Consider the following 24,020-nt stretch of genomic DNA (forward strand, 5'->3'; position numbering starts at 1 on the left):
GGCTTCCTGCCTGATGGCTGCAGATAGCAGTTTGCTGGGGACAGTGAGTTAGCTTTCTGACGTGGTTGCAGCAGGTTGTGGGTCAAAGCTCTATTTTTATGTATGGTCTGCCTCTTAATCCATTTGTGAATTCAGTCTCCCACCACAGAATTAACTTGTTGGGTTGAATTGCCAGTTACTTATTTCCACAAATGACTTAAATATGTATAATTATGAACTTATGAAAACAGTAATTTAAATTCTTTCTGACCTTAAGACCCCAAGTTTTCCCAAGAGTGTCCTCCTTTGTCTCCACACCTCTACGGCTTCATTGGTTATGTGCACAGGCCATGTTCCTGGGTCTCCTCCGACTCACTACTTCCTCAAACACCTATTGAGGTTGTGCTGCGTGCTCATGTCTTGGGTAGGCAGAAGGGACCAGAGGATAAAGACACAGTCCCAGCCTTCACAGAGACCAGTGAGAAAGACAAGCAGGTAGATGTTATAGTCCAGTGTGCTTGGCTGTCAAAGATAAACGGAGCTGGACACTAGGCAATGTGGTAAGGAAAGATTTTAATTGTAATAATATAGTATTGCAATAGGGAAGAGTTTCCAGTGTGAACTGAACTTCGATTTGTACAGAGGCAACTGGGTGGTTTGCAGGGAAAATGTGGGAGTTAGGGGCAGGGCAAGCAGGGGCTCAGCAGGGTTCAGGGAAGTGAGAAATTACAGCTTTTCAGCATAAATGCTGGTCAGGCCAGCTGTGTCTGCTAGCTGCAGTCATCGAAGTTAGGAGTCTGTTCTCCCTGGATTGGGAGGCAGAGGCCCTCTCCCTCATGATGATTATATTTTAAAGGTCCTGAATTGCAGATAGACGGATGGATGGATGGATGGATGACATAGATATATACATATCAAAGGGATAGAGACAGGAGTCACAATTGTAAGCCCTTTTCAGTAAATGCTGTAAGAAAAGCTGGTCAGGGCCTTTTGTCAGGTGGTGTTTAGAACAAATGGTAAATTCTTTTGGCAGTCTTGGGTTTTCTCAGGCAGATACTTTAGGGGGGTTAGGGTCATCCCAGGGGTGTGGCCTTGAGCTGCTAGAAGTTGTGTTAGTGTTTGTTTAAGTCTATGGGGTATAGGGGGAGTGAGTGCACAGGATCTGTGTTGAGAGTCTGTGGTTCTTATAGGCCAAGTTTGGACCTAGTTTAGAGGGCCTGGAGGAGCCTGGTTGGAGTGTGGTCAAGGAGAGTGTTGTCACATTGCCGCCCTGCAGGTGAGCACAGGCTGCTGAGGCAGGGGGTGTGTGTCCCCACCCAGGGAAGAGGAGACAGCTTGCCTTGGAGGGCCAACCCCAGTGCACCAAGTGAACCCAGTCAGAGCAGGGTAGGTCCAGGGCGATGGGCCTCAGATGTGTACAGTGAGAAGACCCTCTTTAAAAAAAATGATACAAGGTTAGGAATATAAATTAGGTAGAGGACGGGTGGGAGAATATATGCAGATAAGGGGACCTAAAGGTTTAGTTTCTCTTGGTTCTCAGTATTTTTGTGGAAAAGAGGCTCAAGCCAGCCTAAACTTATTTTTGATTAACCTTGCATAGTATAACATTTCATTTTTAATAGAAAATCATATATCTGGCTTATTTGTCCTTAGGTATCATACATATAAAAGGAACAGATGAAAAAAGGATGATTTTAAAAGCCACATAATTGTGCCCCACCTGATAATCTATTTCTCCTTAGAACATTTTGGTGCAACATGCCCTGAACAGTATGGGCTCTGTGTATACAGTGTGTAATGGTGCAGAGGACAGTGTCGATTGCTAAATGCAAAATTTTTAAATGAAAAGTACAACTACTGTTAGGTGGGTCCTGCTGCTTTATACTCAGAAGCTCTTCAAACCCTCAAGTTGATACTCAGTTTTCCCTTTCAGGTTTTCCTTTTTAATTTATCGACAAATCTTTGCTTTGATAGAATAAAGAGGTTCTGGCTGAGAATAGATGTGAGTTACAGCATCTGGGAAGCATGAGCAGCAACTATTCTTTCCATTTGCAAAGAAAAGAGCAATTGTTTGGATTTGGCCTATCCTTCCTCTTGTGCAGATGAAACTAAAGCAATTCACAAAATGCCTGAATTTTGATTGGTGGCAGTGACTACACATAGTTTGCTTCAGTGTAGTCTAAGGCCTTAGGGACCTACACATCACCCCAGACTGGGGAGGATCTCAGACGCCAACTGGTGCTCTGACTTTCCGCTTTTTAAAGCAGCAAATGAAAAATTACCCAGAGGTCTGACAAATGAAAGAGGTAAGAGCCAGGCTACTTTGCTTGCAAGGAGGGATGGGCCTCATATCCATCCCCTTCCAGGCAGTACCTCAGGTAGCCCTTGGAGCTTCTCAGCTGAGGTGGCACCCACTGATTTGGCCCAGTTAACTTCTCCACTTAGAAAGTAGATGCTCAGCAAAGTAAGTTGGCTTGTCTCTGTTCATGTTGGCCAGAACAATCTTAATTTCCCTTCCTTCTTTTTCTTTTTTAAGCTACCACTTTTACAATTATATTTTGTCACAGTTTTATTTCAAAAATGTTTGCAGCTGTTAAATCAAAGTGTGCTCCTTACCAAATATTTTTATCTGTAAGGAATTAAGCCATCGCATATCATGGAAACTCTCCTTGAATTTCTGAAGAGTTGGGACACATGCTCACATCCACATCCCCAGCATCGTGGGGCACTGTGCAGACAGACCCTTTGTCCCCTTGGTCGGTAACACTCAGGAACAATATATCCATCCTGTTTTACTGGCTGAGCGCCTAAGATCCTGAAGCTATCTGGCTCTTAGGAACTAGCAGAACAAGTGGGCCATCCTTCAGTTCCCATCATCAGGGAAATTTGCTTAGACTTCTGGGCAAAACAGTTGGGCAGCTCTGAGTCATTTGCCACTTCTAGAAAATGTTTCTTCTTATTTCAGAGGCTTCTTACTTTTCTTTTCTGTATTATGATTGCTTAGAGTTGATCCAACCTCATACACATTTCCCCAGAAAGGGCAGAAATTGTCTCATAAAGAGTTATTTTGTCCTTTCTTCCTTCTGATGGACTCACCCTCCTCTCTGACCCCACAGTGACGTGCACATCTTCACATGGTGTGACTCACCGATAGAGCAGGAGCCCAACCCACTGGCTTCTTTGGAGGCCTATTATTTCAACCATTTGTAGAAGAATGGATGATCTGAATGCTGAGTGGTGCCTGTTAAGTTTATCTAGGGCAGGGACTCATTCGTTCACCCATGCATGGACAAACTTATGAGGAGCTTTCTATGCCCAGGAGTGTGAGGAAGTATGAAGTGATCGTGGAGGTCCATTCATGCTGGCTGCACCTCGGGGCAGAGTAGAGTGCCCTAAGAGCACCAGGTCCCCCCAGGACCATCAGGCAGGCTGCAGGCAGAGCATGCACTTGAGCTGGACTTTGAGGAATGGCCTTCATTCTGGAGATGGATTGGAAGGCAGCCACCCCAGCAGAGGGAATGGCAGCAGAGAAGTGGAAGCCATGGGGAGAAGGAGGGTCCACTCAGAGCCCTTACTCTGGGTGTGCCAGGAGACAGACCCGGGTGGCCGATGGAACTCGGGCAAAGAACCTAAAGCCAGGCTGGCATGTTTCTATCATTAGGTGTCAACTGAAGGCTGTCAGCTGGGGAGCGACCACTGCTCTGGCTGCTGCCTGGGGGACTGGTGAGCTCGGAAGGAAGACCCTGAAGGCAGTGAGAACGGAATGGAATATTCCTGAAGTAATGCAGGGATGATGCAGGGAAGGCCAGAACCCGAGTGTGGGCGGGGAGAATGGGACAGGGTAGTCCTGGAAGATACGTTGAAGAATGAAAATGGCAAAGCAGTGGGCATGGCGGTGAGGACAGGGTGAGCCTCAGAGGTGAGTCTTATGTTTTGAAGTGATGGCGATGCCCCTGACTGGAGTGAGGGGCAGAAGACAATGACCTGTTTTTGGTGAGAAGATTATGAGTTTAGTTTTGAGTGTGTGGATGAAAGACTAAGTCTTATGTTTCCTGTGCCCTTCCCTTGGGGCTCAGAAGAACTTCCCGTAGTGGCTCCCTTGAGAAAGGAGATTATTGGGGCTCAGACGGACCAAGGCAGCACCCACCCTGTCTTATTTGGATCCCCCTTTCCTTCCTCCTTCCTTTTTAAATGTAACTAAAACTTAAAGGTGAAAATGACTTTGAAATGCCAGCAGCCACATTAGCAATGCTCCTCTCCAGCTATTAGCCACAGTTTGGTGGCAACAACATGCCTGGGGCCACAGTCCAAAGTCTCATGCTGCTAAATCCTTGGGCTCATCTGGAGAGAGCTTCATCAGTTTATCCACGCAGAGCAAGATGAGGGTGAGAAACCACAGACTCCAGCCAACGGCAGCCGCGATCCAGCCGTATTCATCCACTCCTGCGTGGCAACATCGGGCCGCTTGGGGGCAGAAGTCAACATCTGGTGGGGAAGGGAGAGCAGGGATGACAGGGTGCATCACACCAGCCCCCCAGTTCTTTCTTTAATACTGAAAGAAATTAGTATTTCTTTAATACTTATAATAGCAAAAACAACGAGAATATGATAGCTAACGTTTACTCAAGCATGCACGTACTATGCTAAATGGTCTACACATGCCGCCTTATTTCTCCCCCAAAAAGTGACAGGTACGGTTGTTATTCCCATTTTACAGGAAGAAGGTAAACCTGTAACTTGCTGAAGGTTGCTACATGGCAGAACTAGAACTCAAACCCAAGGCTGAAGGAGTTTAAAGCTATGTTCTTAATCTCTATGTTTTATTGCCTCTTACTGTCCTTTGTAAGTGCCTGGAAGTAAACACATTTGGTCATTTAATGAAGGCAGGATAAAGGGAGCCCGACAATGAATAAAGGAGAACTTTCTGTTCATTAGACCTGCATAACAATGGTTGCTTTGTGAGTATTGGCCTCCTCATGCTTGGAAATATTCAAGCCAACGGATGGACCGAAATGTGCAAAGGGAACTAGAGCAAAGCTCCTGCACTGGGCAGAAGTTGGACTACTTGATTTTTTTATGGTCTTTTCATTTCCAAACTTCTATAAGCATGTGAACCTGGGCCATATCGGGCTGCTGTCCTGGGGAGGGGTCATTAAAGCCACCTTTACCGAGGACTGTGAGCCTAGACTGGGGCAAGGCTTTTTGGATGTGCTCTGCAAGTAATTCTGGGGCCGGGAGCAAACCACCCCGGCGCACAGGAAGGCCAGGCAGGCTTACAGCCCACTGACGACACCTGACACCAGAAGGCAAGGAGGCTGAAGTTTCCCTCCCCGATCCAGGGCCAGCTCTGGGGTGAGGGCAGTTGCCAGGAGGAGCTTACTGGGGCACTGCTCCAGGGTCCCATGGTCTTGGTGGTGGGTGGCCAAGGATGAGCTTTCGCTGCTGTTTGCTTCTGGAAGAAAAGATAGAAGATGGTCTCAGGCAGTAGGAAAAGCCATTCCCAGGCGTGGAGTTTTAAGTCTTCTTTTGGGAATCAACGTCGAGTATTAGGAAAGTATTTCGGGAAGTCCAGTCTAGGTACACTGAGACTTCATGCAACAAAGCTAACCCTCTGTTAACTGAACTGTCTCCCCAAATTCATTTGCTGAAGTTCTTACTCACAGTGATGCTGGGAAGATAGGGCCTTTAAGAGGCAATTAAGGTTAAATGGAGTCTCGTGGGTGGGTCCTAATCCAGGATCAGCGGTGTGCTTGTGGAGGAGGAACAGACACCAGGGATACCCATGCAGAGAGAAAAGACCATGAGGGGTCACAGGGAAGGTGGCCCCATGCAAGCCAAGGAGAGAGGCCCTTGGAGCAAAGGAGCCTGGGGACCCCTCGGGCCTGGGGACACCCAGAGCCTGCAGAGCTGTGAGGAAAGAAATCTCTGTTGTTTAAGCCACCCAGTCTATGATGGTTTGTTACTGCAGCAAACTAATACACTCCTTTTTTTCCTGTCTCCCTGTTCTCGTCAGTTATGTTTTACCTTCACATCTCATTGCTCTTCAGTGACTGAGGGCCTGTGGCAATCAGCTTGCCAAACACTCTACTTTAGCTGCTTTCTATGCAGATAGCTACATCTAGAAAATAGTTTTTCTAGTATATAGTAAAACAATCACTTAAAAATCTCAAGTGCCTCTTCATAACTACCTTCAATTCCCTTCAAAAACTTGAACAAATAAACAATGAAATCTGACCTTGGGTTTTTTTTTTTAGATCTCTGTTGGGGTTATGATGGCACTCCTCAGGCAGTGGGTTATCAAAAAAATTAAACACTGTATCAGCACGTCCAGAGGTTGCTAGAATATTCAGCACTTAGATTTCTCCCTTGATTCATAAGCAAGGAGCATGATGAAAAGAACTTTAGCAAGAATTCTCAAAGTTGTATCAGAGTCTGGAGTGTAAGGTGGGGTCACAGAGATGAACATACCCCAGGGAAGAAAAGCCATTTCCTGTGCTCTCATAACTGAGGTTGAGAAGATAGACTATCTAGGTCCACACTGTCCAATATGGTAGGTGCTTGTGCCTCTTTAAATTTATTTAAATACAAACTTCAACTTCTTGGTCATATTAGCCACATTTCAAGTGTTCAAACATCCCATGCGACTGATGGCTCTCTAGCGGAAGCACGGCCCAGATATGAACATTTCCATCATTAAAAAAAGTTCTGCTAGACAGTGTTGATCTAGGTAGATCAAGACCGAGAGACCCATTTTAAAGAATCATTCTGGAAGTTATATTGTTGTTCTGTTTCTTTGGGAATGCAAGAAAAAAAGAAGTTTGGAAACTCTCAAGGCTCCACCAGCTCTAGGTCAGCCTGTCCTTGAAAGGACCTTGTTGTCGCACAGCAGGACAAGTTAGGAAGAAACTTCTTGCTTAGCCAAAGCCATGAAATTGCTGCTTAGACTGATTTTATGCCACCCATTCCTCAGGCCACCCCAATGTCCTGCCTCAAGTACAATAATTACCTTGATGCAGTCTGATTGTTACTGTAAATTATTTACAAGTAAATGGCTTGGAGCTTGGTCTTTATTTGTTTTGGAGAAACTGATTCCTCAACATTGAATTTCCCTTATGACCCAAATAACTTCCTTGGCCCTGGTTTTCATCTCCCCTACGCCCTAGAGTGGCAGTGGTCCCTGTCTAGAGCAGGTGAGCAGAAAAAAACCTAGTTAATCGGATGCTAGTGTTAGGTTAAACCATATGAAATTGCCATTTCTAGAGGTCAAAGATTGTTCAATATCAGAAATCTTTTATGGTTCAGATGGAACAGCCTACTTAGGAATTCTTAAGAATTTAAACCTCACCCTCCTCCCTCATAAGTAGAGTCAGCGAGGGACCAGTCCCACTTGGGGTCACTTCCAAAGGAAAGGCTTCTAGGAAGTCCCAACAACCTGTGCAGTTGGATTTGTCAAGTTTTTTGAGGCCCTGTCCTAAGCAAGGCACAATGAGGGTAACAGAAACAGAGGACTCTTATGCTGGAAAAAGAAACGAAGATGCTAACAGTCATTGAGTGTTTACCATGTACTAGTCTATTAAAAATTCTTTACATGCAGTGATCTCATTTCATCTACAATGACCCTATGTAAGCCCTGTGATTATCCCCACATTATAAATGGGGAAGCTGGGGCACAGAGAGGTTGTTCGCTCAAGGTCACACAGCTAGTATGTTGTGGAAGCCGAAATGGAGTTGTGGCTCAGTGGCTTGAAAGGCCTCTGTCTGAACCTCCAACAGAGAGATGAGGATGAGGCAGGTACAGACTGGAGGAGGGCCACAAGGACGGGTCTTGAGAGGGGGAGAATCTGTCGGGGAGCAGGACAGACCCTCCGAGGGGCGTGGAGGAGTAAGAGGAGAGCCAGGGGCAAAGCCAGGAGCAGGAGAGTGCAGCTGAGGTCTCTGCGGGAGGTGTGGAGCCAGCCCGGGAGGGGACGGGGGCTGCGCTCAGTCCCTCCAGACTCGGGGAGAAAATGAGGCATTAACCTGAAGGCGCAGTGCAAGGAGGTGGGAGCATGGTAGGCGGGTTCCACAAAGGTTCTGTGATAGCTGATGAGGCAGAACAGAGTCACAGGAGGGGCAGAGGACCTTCGGAGAGGTGTGGGGACAGGGCTGGGCTAGGAAGCAGAGGGAGGGCTGCAAACCGCAGCAGCCACGAGAAACAGCAACCAGAAGATGTCATTTCAGGCCAGTTTGGGCCCCTAATGTGAAGGACTATTAGTACATTGCTTTTTCCTCTTTCTTTGGGGCAAAGGCCAGTAGAGGTGGCTGCTGCTGTCTTAGCCGAAGAGTTGAGTATTTGAACTTGGTCTCAGGTAAACTTAAGACACCTGCACCCCACCCCACCTACCCCCTCCTGCCTAATCCTTCAGATGAGAAAGGACTATTCTCTCTCCATTGTGCAGGACCAACCCTAGCCAAGGAAGCCTCCTCCTCCTTCCCTCCTTCCCTCCCTCTCTCCCCACCCTCTCTCTTCCCAGTGTGGCCACGAATAAAGCTCACAGCTTTACCTGCCAAGCAAGCCAAGCGGAAGGAGGCAAAGATCAGGCTGAGGACCAGGGCAGCCCGGGGTGCAGAGGCTCGGTGCTTCGTGCTGCAGAGGGAGGCGTCTGTCTGCACCATCCCCGCAGAGGTGTGCTGGGTGTTCTGTGCCATGTGTCCCGCGTGGCCGCGTCCTGCAGGGGCTTGAAAGCAGTGCTGTCAGAGGTGAATTTCTGCTCTTGTGTTTGGGGGAAGAGAGGAGGTGGAGCAAAGGAGACTTGGCTGTCACGCCTCACTCTCACCTCTCTAGAAGGGAAGCCCAGCTCTGTTGGCTGGGGAGAGGAAGGGAGGGGTGATTTATCCAGTTCTTCCTTGAACTCACATTTGTCACCGCTGAGGAAAAAGAGAACAGGATCGGAGATTCGTGCCCTGCTGGTTCCCTGAAGATGGGTTTGCGGACACTTCCATCTGCAGGTGTTGCCCTGGATTCCCTATTCCATTTAGTCCAATATTTACTGAACACCTACTGTGTTCATTGCACTTTGCTGAAGTCTGGGACTGCCTGCTTTTAAAGTGCTTTAATTACAAACACAGATTAAAACACAGAGAAGTATTTTAGGATTGACTAGGGAAGGTCAAAGTACTTTGGTTCTTAGCAGCAGGAAGCCACTTCTGCCAATGGGATGCTTCGTGAAGAAGACGGCATTTGAGCTTCAAAGATGGCATATCCACTTTGAAGGATGGATGGATCTTTTTATAGGCATAGAGGGCATTGTTGGGAGAAGGGACAGATGAGCAAAGGCCCAGAGGTAGGAGGTGCTCAGAAGTTCACTGTGACTGCAGCACAGAGAAGCGGGGTGACTCAAGGAGGGTGGGGTTGGGGTGGGGGTGAATGGAGAGTGATGAGGCTGTGCATATGGTGCACCAGGCTGGGGAGTTTGAAACAATCAGGAAGCTAAAGGGAGATTTTGTGAACATTTTGAACTAAGTAGGAACTTGAATGGAGCTCTGCTATCAGTCTGAAACATTTCTTGACTACCTACCTTGTATATGAAAGACATCATCCTGGGCATTTGAGACTCAGAAATGACTAAGACATGATCTCTACTCACAGTCCAGCAGGAAGACCAAGAAGTAAAGAAATAATTGTGATGCAATATTGCACAACTCAGATATGGGTGTCATCCACAGTTAGGGCAACACAAAAGAGCAAGTAGTTAAATCTGCCTGAGAAGTAAAGGGGAAGGATTCACAGAGAAAGTGACATTTGAGCTGGGTATTGAAGTTTGCATCTGCAGATGGAAGTTGATGGGTCTTTCAAATAAAAGGGGTAGTGCACAGAAACATGAGAGAATTACATGCATGTAGGCCTGCCATGTATGGATATGTGCACTGTGTTCCTGTACAATGATGGGTCTGGTTAAGAGGGTGAGAGATAAAGTCTAGCTTATTCAAAGTGATGTGGAAGGACATAGAAACTATGTTTAAGCCCAGAATAGGTTGCCTTATTATAATACCTCAGCCTAGAGGAACCACTCATTTCTATTTTGCCCAAAGGTACAAATTAATGATGGCCTTTACATTCTTGGGTTTGGGGACTGTGGGTAGAAGTGATTTAGGAAGGTTAATCTTCCGGTGATAATACAAAAGTCTAGTTTAGATCTACTGCTTGGTTGAACATTCAGCAATCTCCAAGTAGCTGCTGTGTGCCAGGCCCATGGTATGGGATTGGAGTCTGAGGTGGGTAAGGCAACACAGTTCCTGTCCTCAAGGAGCTCAGGATCCAGTGAGGGAGACAGACAAGCAGAATATTGACAGCACAATGAAGTAAGTGTGGTAAGGATGTTTCCCAAAGAATAGGAAAGTCATGGAGGAGGGTTGGGGTCTAGGAGATTCAGAGAACATTCCACAGTGGAGATGCATTTGGCCTGAGCCCTGAAAGATGCGTAGTTCATCAGGCAAAGAAGGGAACAGTATATATGGGATCTCTGAGGATGGGCATGTGTCCCTCGTTTGGGGAGTAATTACTGTTTTGGGAGCATGGGGTGGGGTCTCTGAGGGTCTGGTTTGACTAAGAACTGATTGTAAGTGGTCCTGAATGCCAGACAAAGGAAACTGGCCTCTCTGCCACCACTGAGGCACCCTATAAGGAACTCATAAATGTGGACACTTTTGTATTTTGGAAACATGGAGGATATGTTTATAGAGGGCAGGCCTGGATTCAGAAAGATCATCTAAGAAGCAATTGCAGAAATTCCAGACAGAGGTCAAAAGAGCCCTGAAAGAAGAAGTTGGGGCTGAGAACAGAGAAGAGAACAGGATCCAGATGCGTTTAGGAGGCCAGAGCAACTGAAGGGAATCCAGGAAAGGGCATCCAGGATGAGGGCAGGTTTCTGGTGGGGGTGAGCGGGTGGCCAGGAGGCCAGGAGGCCAGCCTCCGGTGGAATTCCAGGCCTGCCTCTTCTTGGCTGAGTAAATTACACATCTAAGCCTCAGGTCCTTTATCTGAAAAGTATTAGGACAGTAGTAGCGTCCATCTCAAAAGCTGTTATGATGACTTAATGAAGTAATTCATGTGAAGTACTTCACCTGGCACTAGCCCATGGTAAGTACTCAGTAAATGCTGACTATCATTTTAATAGAAAGGTCATCAAAAAATAGACTCTATGGGAGAAAAGCAGTTTTAGGGCAAAATAATACTATTTATGTATTGATTTATTTGTATCCTGTCTTGGTCCAGAAGTTGTTTAAGGTTGTGACATACAATTAATTAAGCTAGGAAAAATAAGTTTAAAAGAAATGAGAAGAAACGAGGCAAAGAGGAAGTTGGATGAGTGAGTTTAGAGCACAAAACAGCATGTGTGTTTTCTAAGCTTTCTGTGTGAAGAGGGTGACGTGATTACCTACATGATTCATAGGCTCACAAGACCAAGACAGCAGAAGCACAACTGCCCTGGATACTAAAACAAGAGAAAAATTCTCCCCTCGGGCCTTCCCGGAGATGACATTGCTTAAGACGATGAACACTGTTCTTGACATTTTTCTCACAGTAAACCCTGCAGTAAGCTTTGTAGTGTAGGACTGATTTATCCAATGGGCACTAGTGATCCCAGCAGTGCATAGGGTCAACAATATTTTCAAGGGTCTCAAAAATGCTTGAGATCTGAAAAAAATGTTCTTGCAGCCAAAATAAGAACAGCAACAAACTGTGCAATCAAAAAGAAAAAAATTCGATTTCAACAGTGAAGTTATACAATGCGTTTCAAACAGTTAAACAGAAACAATATAGGATGTTGGTGCATTTTAATATGTTTGATTGGAGCAGATTGAATCCTTTCAAAATGATGGCAGCCTGGGGCATAGATAGATTTGAACCTGCCCTGCCTGGAGTTGGGTTGGTGGTTTGAATAGCATCCACTCAGGCAAGCTCACAGCGTCATATCAAATCATATTTGAAAGCAGTTCTGGATGCCGGGCATATAGAGGGCAAAGACTCTGGCCCCTCTCCTTCTTAGTACATTGTTACTTGATTTGGGACTGTTTTAGATTAGATGTTATAAATCAATTAAAAGTCAAAATATTCTCTTAACAGATGAAGGGGTTTTATTATCTTTAAAGGAGGATAGACTTGAGTGGCCTCTGGTAACTCATTCATTCCCTAAGGCGGGGCTGTATGGCACCTATTTTATGAATGTCGTCATTATTAGCTGCTTATTTATTTATTTTTCTGCAAAAAACCCAATTTATTATCCCAGGAGAGGGCCCTCCCTGGGGCTCATATCCCAATAAGTAAATGTCTGTCAGTAAATAAAAGTGGTCTGTAAGTAATGCCCCCTAGCTGAGGGTGAAGGTTCTGGCTTTTCTTGGAGAGTGGGTAGGAGGCAGCTAGGACAGGAAGCCTCCAACCGCAACTTGTTCCTGATTCTCTGGGGGATTCAACCCCAGCGAGGCACCAAAGGGAACAGGGAGTGTTAGCTGCTCTTTAAAAAATATGAGTTATTATGTAACTAATAACTTCATGAAGCTGGTTACCTCATGTGGTGACTCTGATGCATTTTACACTAGGTTTACTTTGGAGAGTGTACCAGGAAATTGCATTGCTCAAAGCGAGACATTCTGTGGGAACATTCTCAAGATTTCCTTTTTTTTTTTTTTTTTTTTGTGGTTGAGATAGGTGTTTGGTTACACATACTTAAAAAAGTCCATACTAAAATGCCAGTGGCCAGGCCTCATGGTGGTAGGCAGGGTGGGGTTGGCTGAGAGGGTGGGGCTCCAGGGACCTCACTGTCTCCAATTTTATGTTTTCCTTGATAAGCTTTCATTTGAAAAAAGAGGAGAGGGGGCTCAGCTCAGTGATTCTTGCACTGCCAGGTTGACAACCAGCATTCGGTGGCCTGGGGTGCCACCTGTGGAAAGGGTACTGCATGCTGAGGAAACCTCCCTTGTGATTCCATTAGGCCCCTCTATTGCCTCTTCATCTCTGGGAAAAGACCCCTGGCCTTTGAACTTGGGGCTTTCATTTCCAGTTCATCTCCTCTGAGGAGGATCATGGCGCTAACCACTACTGCTATTCCCTAACTTGGAAGCAGAGATGGGACCCATTGGCTTTTCCTGCATGTGGCATTGTTTTCACAAATCAATCTCTCATGAGACTGAAACATCCAGATCTTCACCTGAGCATGTCTTAGTTTGTGGAGGAGCTTAACTCCACTCACCGCTGTTACGGGGCTGTCATATGGAAAGAATGAGTGTCCTTTTAAGGAAAATGAAGATCTGCACAGAGTTCAACTCTGAGATTATGCCATGGAGTTGATAAAAGTAACACAGTGAACAAGGACTGGAGCTCACCATTTGGACCGTTTCTGAACAGTTCCCAGGGTGGGTCACTCAAGACTGCTCTTCATTCACAATTACCAGGGGGGCAGTGGGCCCAGGGCCCAGGCAGAGGTGGGGTCAACAGAAAAGAACGGACTTCTTCTCGGCTAAGGCCATCTTCCACCTGGGCCCTGGATCTCATTCTCTCCCATTTTCTCACATTGAACTGTGATCTATGAACACACTTTGATGATTTCTATTTTTTGCTCTTCATTAAGGACCATCATACTGCCATGTTTTATAAATGTTTGGCAGTGCTTGAAAAGAATGTGTCTTGCAGTTGTAAGGTTCAGTGTTCTATGTAAATTCATTGGATTAAGAGTGCTAATGGCATGGTTCTGATCATCTACATATATATATATATATATTTTTAAATTTGGTCTTCTAATTTATTGAACAATGAGACATGATTGTGGATTATAATATTCCGTTTTTATCTCTAGTAATGCTTTTTGCCCTGAAGTGTACTTTGATAATACTGTAACTATGTAGCCTTTCCTTTGCTTAGTTTTTACATGCTATACATTTTTCCATCATCTTTCAACGTTCCTAAATCCTTACTATGTTTTAGATGTGAACTTTATAAAAACATAGTGTAGAATTAAAAAAAAAACAGTGACAATCTTTTTTAAAAGTTTGGCCACTTAACCTGTTTACATGAGAAGTATTTATTTACTGACTTGGTTTTGGTTTGAATCTCCATCTTACCAAGTGCTCTACGGTTTCCCATCTGTCTTATATCCTTTATTCTTTTTTCTCCCTACTTTTGGATTGAGTTTTTTGTTATTCCAGTTTTCAGAGATTACAGCATGCAGTGCTGCCTTATCTAAGTCTAATAATAATTAGACACTTTCAGCGTCTTCATAATGTGAAGACTTCTAACTTTAACTCTACTTATCCACTCCTGATTTTATACCATTAAAGTCATATATTTTAACTATATATGGTTATAACAAATATATAGCTATATATAGGTATAATATTTTAACTCAACAACCATTACTGCTGTTTTATACGGTGAATATTTATTTAAGTTTATCCACATATTAACCGATTTATTGTTCTAATTCCTTTCTGCATGTATGGTCTTCCATCTGGAATCATTTTCATTCTCCTTGAAGAATATCTCTTAGTATTGCCTCAGTGGAGTGATTCATACTCTCAGGTTTTGTTTGTCTGGATATGTTTTTATTCTTCCTTCATTCTTGAAGGCTGTTTTCACTGAGTATAGAATTCTGGTTGACAGATAATTGCTTTTTAGCACTTTGAAGATATCATTCTGTTTTGATTTCCATTGTTCCTGTTGAGAACTGTTCATCTGTGTTCCCTTGTTGGTAATTTATCTTTTTTTTTCTTTGATTTTCAGCAGTTTTATTCTGCTGTATTCAAGTATGGATTTCTTTTTATTTGTCTTGCTCAGGTTTGTAGACAATTGAATATGGAGTTTGATGTCTCATCAGTTTTGAAAAGTTCTCAGCTATCAAATACTACTTATGTCTCATTATTTTGTTCCCATCTGGTACTCTTAATTGCATGTGGTTTAGACTTCCAATTGTATTGTATAATTCTCTTACCCTCTTCTTTATTCTCCATCCTTTTGTTTTCCTTTTTCTTCTTAGTATTTTCTTCTGTCCTATTTTTGTTATTCAATCTTCAATCATCTGTGTCTAATCCACTTTTAGAGCTACCCATTGGATGGTTAGTTATAGTTTGAGAATTTCACTTGTACTACTTTAAGCAGCTTTTTATTATTCAGTTTTGTTTTTTATCATCATCAACAGAGTGAACATAGTTTTTTAAAAATCCATGTTTGATAACTTTAATACTTGCCCAATCCCATTGGTCTCTTATTAAACACAAAATGAATCTGACCACATTCATTCATGTTACTGTGTTTCCTTGTGTACTTGGTTATTTTTCATTGTGTGCAAACTTGTAAACTGCACACAGTTGCTTGTAGAAGTAACTTGAGATATTGGAGGACCTGGGATGAGATGTGATTTTTGTTTTGTTTTGTTTCGGTTGCTTTGATCAGGTGCTTGGGGGCAATTGCGATCTCCATCATGTCAAGCTAGTCTCAGAAATTAAGAAGATTTGTGGCTAAGTCGTAGAGTTTGTAATGGAGACTCTGGAAGGATCAGTTTATTTTGGTCACTTTTCCTTCTATGGTGCAGCTCTTTGGAAATGTTCTTCTTCAATGAAGTAATAGAGATGAATACAAAAAAGTGTATATCCAATATTCTCCATCTCACCATTACAATATATGTAAAAATGGAAGCTTAGGAGCAGTTTATAATAGAATAAAATATAGCAATTAAAGTAATGTTTTAGAATAACAGTTAAGTATTAGAAAAACTTGCTATATAATACAGAGCCAAAAAAGCAGAATATGAAACTATGTATTTGGTAGTTGGTAGTAGGATCCTAGTTTTGTAAAATAGATGCATATACAAAGAAAAAGTTTGGGAAGCCTCCTATCAAGATGTTAGCAATGGTCATATCTAGACTTGCACTTTGAGGTGATTTTTATTTTCTTCTTTATACACTTTTTTATGTTTCTCAAATTCTGTACAATGAATGTGTATTACTCTTATAATTAGGAAATAAAACCAAGTTAATAGATTTAAAAAAAATAGTATTTCACAGGCAAGCAGTACAGTCACAGCAGAGCAGTTAGACTACATTTTACAGTGTCTGGTGGCTTGGGAAAGTTTTTCAATGTCAAGGAATCTTCATTTCCATTAAAAAAATCTTAATTAAGTTTCAAGTTGCATATGGTACAGGGAACTGCCACAGACTGTACAGGCACACCCAAGACTGTTCAAGACATAAAGAAGGCTAGAAATAACAAATAATTTCAGCAAAAACAAATAATTTCAGTGTTGGAAAGGGACCTAGAGGCCTTCTGGCCCAATCCTTAATGTAGTAAAAATGCTCTTCTACAAAGAGATGTTGAAGGGTTTGGTATAGATGTGTTTGACCTCTCCTGCCTCTCAAGGTTGTTACTTGGACTTCTGCTAAAATGCCTCAAGTGACAGGTTTCCACTAGTGGGATAGCTGTGTTAGGAAAGTTAGTGAGTTACTAACATCAAACAAGTAAGGGCATTTTAAGGTGAGTTAATAAATAATTAGAGGGGAGGTCCTGTTCAGTTCATGACTCTCCGATTGGCATTTCTTTCCCTTCAATTCCCTGTCTTACCATTTGTGCAAAATATTTCTGTTGGCATAGCCATGCTTGTGGTCAGATTCATTTTGTGTTTAATAAACAGAGATGTGTGTTCTCAAAGAGCAATTTTAAGCTAAGGTTTTTGGGAAATAAGCTGCATGTTTGTGATAAACAGCCAATTTTTCTTACTCAGTTTTGTCCACATGAAACTGAAAAGGACCAGAAATCCAAGTCAGAGATTGTTAGACCCCCTTCCAAACATCTAACTTTTTCTCTCCTCCCATGTCCTTCTGGCCTCTTCTGTAATATTCCTTCTCATTGTCTCTCTGTTCCTCATGTCTCGTGTCCAGGATGCCCTTAGACCCCTGGGCTTCAACACAACCAACCCTGAGTCAGAAGTCCTGGATTCTGGTTTTCACATTGTCACTGCTTTTGTGTGACGTTGAGGGACGTCATGTAACCTCGGTGATGAGGCTACCCAAGAGATAGGGCGCGGGCTCTCTGGGAGCAGGACACACCGGAAATTGTAGGGCAATGCTGCCTTCAATCCTTTGTGGGCAGATCTTTATCTGGGGTCCTCAGGACTCTCCAGAGGGGATAAATTATCTCCAGAAGACATTTTGCTTCATAGAGAGTCTAACATAAGGGGTGTTAAGTCCCTTGGGAAACCAGCTGTAAAGCTGCTGGAAGAGACCCCTGCGAGTCAGGAGCCCTGTGTTCTGCTCCCAGCCCCACCACCGATTAGCTGCATGAGCTTAGGAAAAGTCCCTTCCCCTACCTGCGGTTGTTTGCTCATCTCTAAAGGGAATTGGATTAGATGATCTCTAATATTTTTTTCTGTGGTACAATTCTATGACTTGTGCTCAGAACAGTTTAAAGTGGAGAAAGAAGAGAAAGAAACTAGTAAAGTCCTTTTTAAAAATTATTTCTGCTGAATCATGCTGGAAAGAACCTCACTAGTGGAGTTTAGAGTAAATATTATTACAGAAAAAGCAAATAACTGCGGAGCTACTCCTAGTTAAAAACTTAGAGATCTGATAGGTAAAATCCATCTGTGTCAAACCTGGAAGCACTCTCTTGTCCTGAAGATGAAATGTCATTTCCCTAAATCTCACTTCCAGTCAGTTTGTGACTTGGCAAATGAAGACATGAAGAAAGGGATGTACAGTAGTTATGCTCTGGAGAGAAGAGAACAGACAAGACCAGGATGTGTTCAGGTGGAGGAAACAGAAGCTGGGGCTCCGCGGAGGAGGGCCTTCTCCTAAGTGCTGAGGGGAAGGAGGTGGGAGGAGGCAGGAGAGGAGAAGGCGGGTGTCAACCACCTGGAGGGCTCCTTCTCTCCAGGCACGATCTAGAGGACAGAAAGCTATAGAACAATCTGAGGGCCAAACTGCCATTGGATGGCACCATTGCGCACTGCCAGCCATCACCGGAGGAGATCATGGCCAGCAGGGAGTCGGGATGTACGTGGCAGGAGTGACCCTGGGTCCAGCACACATAAAACTGTTACCTCAGGATGCTGATAACATGAACTCTGATATTACTGTCAGCAAATTGCATTAAATTGTGTGTGTGTGTGTGTGTGTGTGTTGGAGGAAGTTGAATGTCATTCTCTTTTTAGAAGCTTCAAATCATTCTTTCTGTCTCTAGCACTTTCTATTAGTGCATATTATAAAGGACTGTGGGTGGTGGGCTCAGTGTTTGGCCAGTGCTGGAGAAGGGCTGGGTAAGTGAATGACTAAAATCAGTTATTTGAATGAAGGTGATCTGGCTGGAATTCAGTTCAGAAAAATTAAACACTGATTTTAGAAAATGAGGTTGTTACTTTTGCACCTTCATTACTGTTTTTGGATTAGATTTCCTGCAAGCATTGTAGCTTGCTCTCCACTTATCCCTTTTATTTTTAGACGATGATGCTCTCCTGTAAATTGATCCCATACACCTGAACATGTGGTTGTGCGCATTATCTTCCTAATCCCATGTATAGGGTTATGAGAACAAAGGAGGCCCTTTGTTTAAAGGAATGTCCACTTCCTTTAAAGTATTGAGTTGAGAATTTTGAGAGTATATAAAAAAAGTATTTAATGATGAAAAGGAGAATTGCTTGCTTTTACCACAAATAAGGAAATGGGGGTATACTATCTGGTTTTGGGTAAGTCCCTTAGCCTACTATGCCTCCCCTGCAATAAATGGTTAGGAGGAAATGCTGTCTCTTTCCCACCTGTCACTAGAAACCCTCTTGAGGGTCAGAGCTGCACTTATTTCTTCCCGCCCCTCTCCTCTCCTTCCTTCATGGTTCAGATTCACAGTAGAAACTTAGGAAGATTACTTTGGCTTTAGACTAACTGGACTGTGGCTGCTAACACTTGTAACTGTTCCAACTGCCCATGAATCAGCAGTGCTATGAAATGTTGCATATGAAATATTGAGTTCAGCCAGGAAACTTCCAGAGAAATTTAAAAGATAATATTTGTGTGATTCAAAGTGATCATCTCAAATGCACATAATGGATTAAGGAAAAGGAGAAGTTGCAGTTTTCTAGATGTGCTGTGCCACTGAAGCTTACAGAATTTTAAGGGATTATCAACTCTCTCTTCCCTTGAAAAAAATAAAGAAAACTTCCATAATGCTTCATTTTCTCCTCAGCTCCTGCCGGCTTCCTCTCTCCCTTTTATAGCCTCATATTTTGAAAGATTTATCTGTGTCTGACTTCCCAGTTCCCTGACCTTCTTCCCTACTTCTGCTCTGCATCCTTCATGCCACTGAAGAGGTCCATCAGGGGCACCAGAGACGCCCAGATGCTTCTCCGTTCTCCTGAATGGCCATTCTGTGTATGATGGTCTTGAGACACTTTCTTCTCCTGAATCTTATTCTTCTGACTATCCTCTTCTCTCTGTTCCTTTTCCATTTCCTCTGTCATGCTCCTGCCTCACTATGGACTGAATTGTGTCCCCCCAAAATTCATATGTTAGAATCCTAACCCCAGTACCTCAGAATATAAACTTATTTGGAAATAGGGTCTTTGCAGAGATAATTAGTTAAGATGGGATCATACTCATACTGGAGTAGTCTGGGGCCACAGTACATATGATTGGTGCCCTTCTAAAAAGGAGAGAATTGCACATAGACACACATCTGAGAACGGGAACTGATATAGGCCAAGGAACCCCAAAGATTGCCAGCAAACCACCAGAAGCTAGGAAGAGGCGTGAACAGATTATTTCTCCCAGACCTTAGAAGGAGTCAACCTGGCCGACACCTTAATCTTAGACTTCTAGCCTGCAAAACTGTTGGGTGAAAAATTATATTGTTTCTGGTACATTGTTAAGGTAGCCTAGCAAGCTAATAAACCCCTCATTCTCTCCCCAGGCCAGCAGTGTTAGAATGTTTTGGTCTAGGGGCCCCTTAAGACTCTTAAAAAATTATTGAGAACCCTGAAGAGCTTTGACATATGTGGCACTATCTACTGATACTTGACACACTAGAAATCAAAACTGAGGAATTTAAAAATACTTATATATATTAGCTCATTTAAAATAATGTTAAACTTATTATATGTTGATATAAGTACATGTTTTTGTGAAAATAACTTTTCCAAAGCAAACAACAAATTAATGAGAAGAGTGGCATCATTCTATTTTGCAAATCTCTTTAATGCCTGACTTAATAGAAGACCGCTGGATGTCATTTGCATTTCTGTTTTTGCATTTAATCTGTGGCTATATGTTATTTTTGGTGAAGTACATGGAGAAAACTGGCCTTACGTAGACATATAGTTAAAAAAAGGAGAAAATGTTATTTTAGGCGTTTCAGATAGTTGTGGATATTTTTCTTTGATACTACACTAAAACTTAACAAGTAGTAATTTTGGAAAGCTTATTTGCAGTGTGGAATCTGAAACCAAATCAGTGACCTTCCATCAAATTCCATTTGGTTAGCCGTGCTCTTTTGATGGATCACTTGCCCAAACATGATTTTATAACATCAGAAATTGGTCTATTTGGAAAATATTGGTTCACTGAGTTACACAGATCCTCCAAATGTCACATTTCATTATACAGAACATCTTCAAGAATCGCATTTATAAATATCCCCATAGAAATATCCTCATCAGAAAAGCTTTTAGTATTGGGAAGCTGTCAAGTTCACAATGGCAGATAAAATTCTTCCAAAATGTTAATTGTTGCTTGAAAGAAGAGTTTTGTCATTGGCAATGAACATCATCTGTTGTTTTCCTTTGAAGTGACAGAATTACTTGGATCATTTTCAAGAAACTGCCTGCCGAATGCCAAAGTCTGAATAGTTAGTCCATAGTTAGTCAGCTGTTCTTCCAAGTAAAATTGGTGTATGAAAATAGCAGCTAATCCAGCTTGCAACTCAGTTGCTTTTCCTACTTAATTATCCTGTAGAAGTGCTTTATGTGTACTTCTGTTTTGTCACACAGGATATTAGAAATTTAAAAGCCTTTTCTTCTTTTCCTGGACCACTGTCCTAATTTCATGCCTGATCTGCCTGGGTTCCTCTTGTCTCTCCTCTGATCCACTCTGTTATTAGAAACGCTAGAGTTTTCAAATACTTCCATCCCCAGGCTTCACACCTGTCAAGGGTTCCTGATTGCTCTTGGGATAAGGACACATCTTCAGTATGGTTTACAAGGTCCAGAGTGTCTGCATCCTGCCCACTTCCCTAGTGCAGCCCCACCACCCTCCCTCATTCGCTGCCCTGTTGATGCTACCGCCTTCTGTCCCAAGAGAGCCTTCCCTGGGCCTGGGCAGAGTTGGGTTATGCAGCTCGGAGAGCTGTGTTCCCCCCTTCAGCATGCCCATTTTGGATGTTACCCATTTGTCCCTGCGGTTATTTAATAATCTGATTACTGAGACTAGAGTGTCTCTGCTCCGGAGCCGCACTACCTGGGTCCAAGCCCCTGCTTTACCGCTTACTTGCTGAGTGACTTACTTGCTGAGTGACTTCTCTCTGCCTCCATTTCCTAATCTGTAAAATAGACAGACAACAATGAGGATGCTAATAGGACCTGTTTCTTGGGATTTTGTCTTAAATTAGCCCATAGTAAGTGTCTGTTTATTAACCATCGATACTAGGATTTTTACGTTTGACTCCCTTGCTGGACTTCGTTGGAGCAGGAACCGTTTTGCCCATGTTGTATCCAACTCACCTAGTATCTTGCCTGGCACATCATAGTTGCTCAGTAAGTATTTTTGAGAATATTTTCTTTAATTGTCATTGAAAATATGGTTTAAATTAAATGTTTTATTTTCTTCAAGTGAATAAATGGACACAAATGATAGAAATGACATAGTAGAAAGGGCTTATAAAAAAATACTGAGGTCTCTTGCTCTACTCCATCCACATTTTTGTTCCCCAAGGACTATGTTTGACTTTTGTAAACTTTTCTTCTTGTGGTTACCTTTGAAACCTTCAAATAATATGGTCACATGGCTATTCTTGATTGATTTGCCTTAGGCATGATCTATTGACTTGTGTGCTTTAAATTTTGGTCTCTCCCACCTCCTCTAAAACATGAGCTCCCTGACAACAGGGGCTCTGCTGTGCTTCCTGCTGTGTCTGCAGAGCCCCAAACAGAGCCGGACACATTGTAGGTGCCCCATAAGTAGCCACTGAATGAGTAAGTGGCTGCACCAGGACATGCTTCCTGAAGTGTCTGTAGATGCTCAGCTGTGCTTGGTGTCTGAGAGGCTCTCCATGATAACGGTAACGCTCAGTGGGAATGAAATGGGCACTATTTCTATCCTTCCCACAACCATTATCATCTGTCTATTCTCTCTTCTGATCAGTTTCCAGATCCTTTTTATTACTTACCCAGTTATGAATATGGTGGTGCCCACTCAAGGTGACATTTTTTATTTTTGCCACATTGTATCACTAAGAACTTACATTTTCCCTCAAGTGAGTCTCTTGTATTGTTGTCTCAGTGGTCCATAATCTCTAACCTGCAATCCAGAAATCCATAATGCTCTGAAAACAAAGCTTTTAAGGACCTGGCAGCACAATATGACCTGATTTAACACAAGCCATGTAGAGTTTTTGTTGATTCTCCATAGTGGGAATGTGTATATGTAAGTAAGAAGGATTACCATGCTTTGATTACAGGTTGCTGCCCCAGGGCCCAAGGAGTATTACATAATATGTGGTACATACCTGGCTTACCCTTCTAAAATAGGAAACAGTCTGAAATCTGAAAGCCATCTGGCCTCAGGGGTTTCAGGCCTGTAATACAAGAGCTTTATGTGTTATTTACAGAAATATCAGAAAACAAAGAACAAGACAAAGCCCATAAATAATAGCCCAGATCCTACCCACCGTGATAACTTCAGTATAGCTCCTTCCACATCTCTCTGTGCAGATCACACAGGTAGAAAAACAAATTCAATGATGCTATATATACTGTTTTACAAAATACTTTTTCATTGACAATGTTCCAAGAACATTTTTCTTGTCTAGAGAAAGCTTTTGGTGCTATTGTAATAGCTGTACTGCCTTCTGTCAAGCTAGATTCCTCTCTTGTCCATTACTGATCCTTTCTTCATGCAGCTTTCAGAACATTTTCTTTCTTTCTTTTTCCTTTAGTTTTCAAGCTTGTTTTTAATGGGGAAAGCCTCTGGTCAACCAAAATGTTAGGAAGCAAAGCCATGGATGAAGGTGTCGCTCAGAATGAAGAAAGGCATCTTGATCCTTCCTCTTCTTTTCCCCCAAGTGGTCCCTGAAGAGTGCTCTGCAGAAGTTCTAGGGTTCTGTGCACCAGTGTGGAAACCACTGATCCGGCTCAGTGCCATCATTTTGCAATGAAGGAACTGAATCTGATGGTGGGGAATTATCGTTCCAGGGCTGCTCAAGTCTCTTGGGCTAACTTGATCTAGAACATGCATCGCCAGAGATTTTTCTCTGTGGTCTCTCCACTGTTTAATGTCACCCAAGCACAAGTCATTTTTGCTTCTATGGAAATCTTTAAAAATATCTTTTATTTTGAAATGATTATAGATTTCCCAGGAAGCTGCACACAGGGAGGTCTCATGTACCCATCATGAAACCCATTGGTTTCATCTCATGTAACTATAGTATAGTATCAAAACCAGAAACTGACAATGATATAAAATGTGTATATCATTTTATGTCATTTTATCGCAGTATCGATTCATATAACCAGCACCACAATCAAGATAAAAAATGATTCCATCACCACAAAAATTTCACTCGTGTTGTTACCTCTTCATAGACCCACGCACGCACACATGCACGTACATCACTGTCCCAAATCCCTAGTAACCACTCCTCTGTTCTCCGTCTCTGTAATTTTTGTCATTTTAGAGAATGTTATGTAAATGGAATCATACAGTATGTGACCTTTTCAGATATCCATCCTAGTTGTCGTGTTTATTGATAGTTTATTGTTTTTAGTGCTGATTGTATTCTAATGTATGGATGTACCGTAAGTAGGAAATTTTGGTTG

General features: G+C 42.9%; 2 protein-coding genes across 4 annotated transcripts in view; one reads left to right on the top strand and one right to left on the bottom strand.

The window, feature by feature from the left end:
• Positions 1 to 535: 535 nt before the first annotated feature.
• Positions 536 to 8,667, bottom strand: TMEM213 (transmembrane protein 213). The gene is made up of 3 exons (XM_017681064.3): positions 8,523 to 8,667; positions 5,360 to 5,431; positions 536 to 4,464 (listed from the first exon to the last, which is right to left on the bottom strand). Exons 1-3 carry the CDS (start codon positions 8,665 to 8,667, stop codon positions 4,295 to 4,297), a joined length of 387 nt encoding a protein of 128 aa, XP_017536553.1. The 3' UTR covers positions 536 to 4,294.
• ATP6V0A4 (ATPase H+ transporting V0 subunit a4) overlaps positions 8,584 to 24,020 on the top strand; it is a 70,524-nt gene continuing 55,087 nt past the window's right edge. The window contains exon 1 of one of the 3 annotated variants that reach the window (XM_017681061.3): positions 8,584 to 8,718. Coding sequence is in view for 2 of the 3 variants with exons in the window: in XM_036994571.2 (XP_036850466.1) it covers positions 8,940 to 8,967 (28 nt within the window). In the remaining variant the exon portion in view is untranslated. Of the gene's footprint in view, positions 8,719 to 8,849; positions 8,968 to 24,020 lie in introns of those variants that run through there. The other 2 variants (XM_036994571.2, XM_017681060.3) reach the window with 2 other exon arrangements.

The sequence above is a fragment of the Manis javanica genome, chromosome 6, assembly GCF_040802235.1.
Source record: "Manis javanica isolate MJ-LG chromosome 6, MJ_LKY, whole genome shotgun sequence".
Lineage (NCBI taxonomy): Eukaryota > Metazoa > Chordata > Mammalia > Pholidota > Manidae > Manis > Manis javanica.

Coding starts and splice junctions, on each gene's coding strand:
- TMEM213 (XM_017681064.3), bottom strand. CDS start 8,667: ATGGCACAGAACACCCAGCACACCTCTGCGGGGATGGTGCAGACAGAC. Junction 5,432..8,522: donor CCGCTTGGCTTGCTTGGCAG/GTAAAGCTGTGA, acceptor CTTTTCTTCCAG/AAGCAAACAGCAGCGAAAGC. Junction 4,465..5,359: donor GACCCTGGAGCAGTGCCCCA/GTAAGCTCCTCC, acceptor CTTCCCCACCAG/ATGTTGACTTCTGCCCCCAA.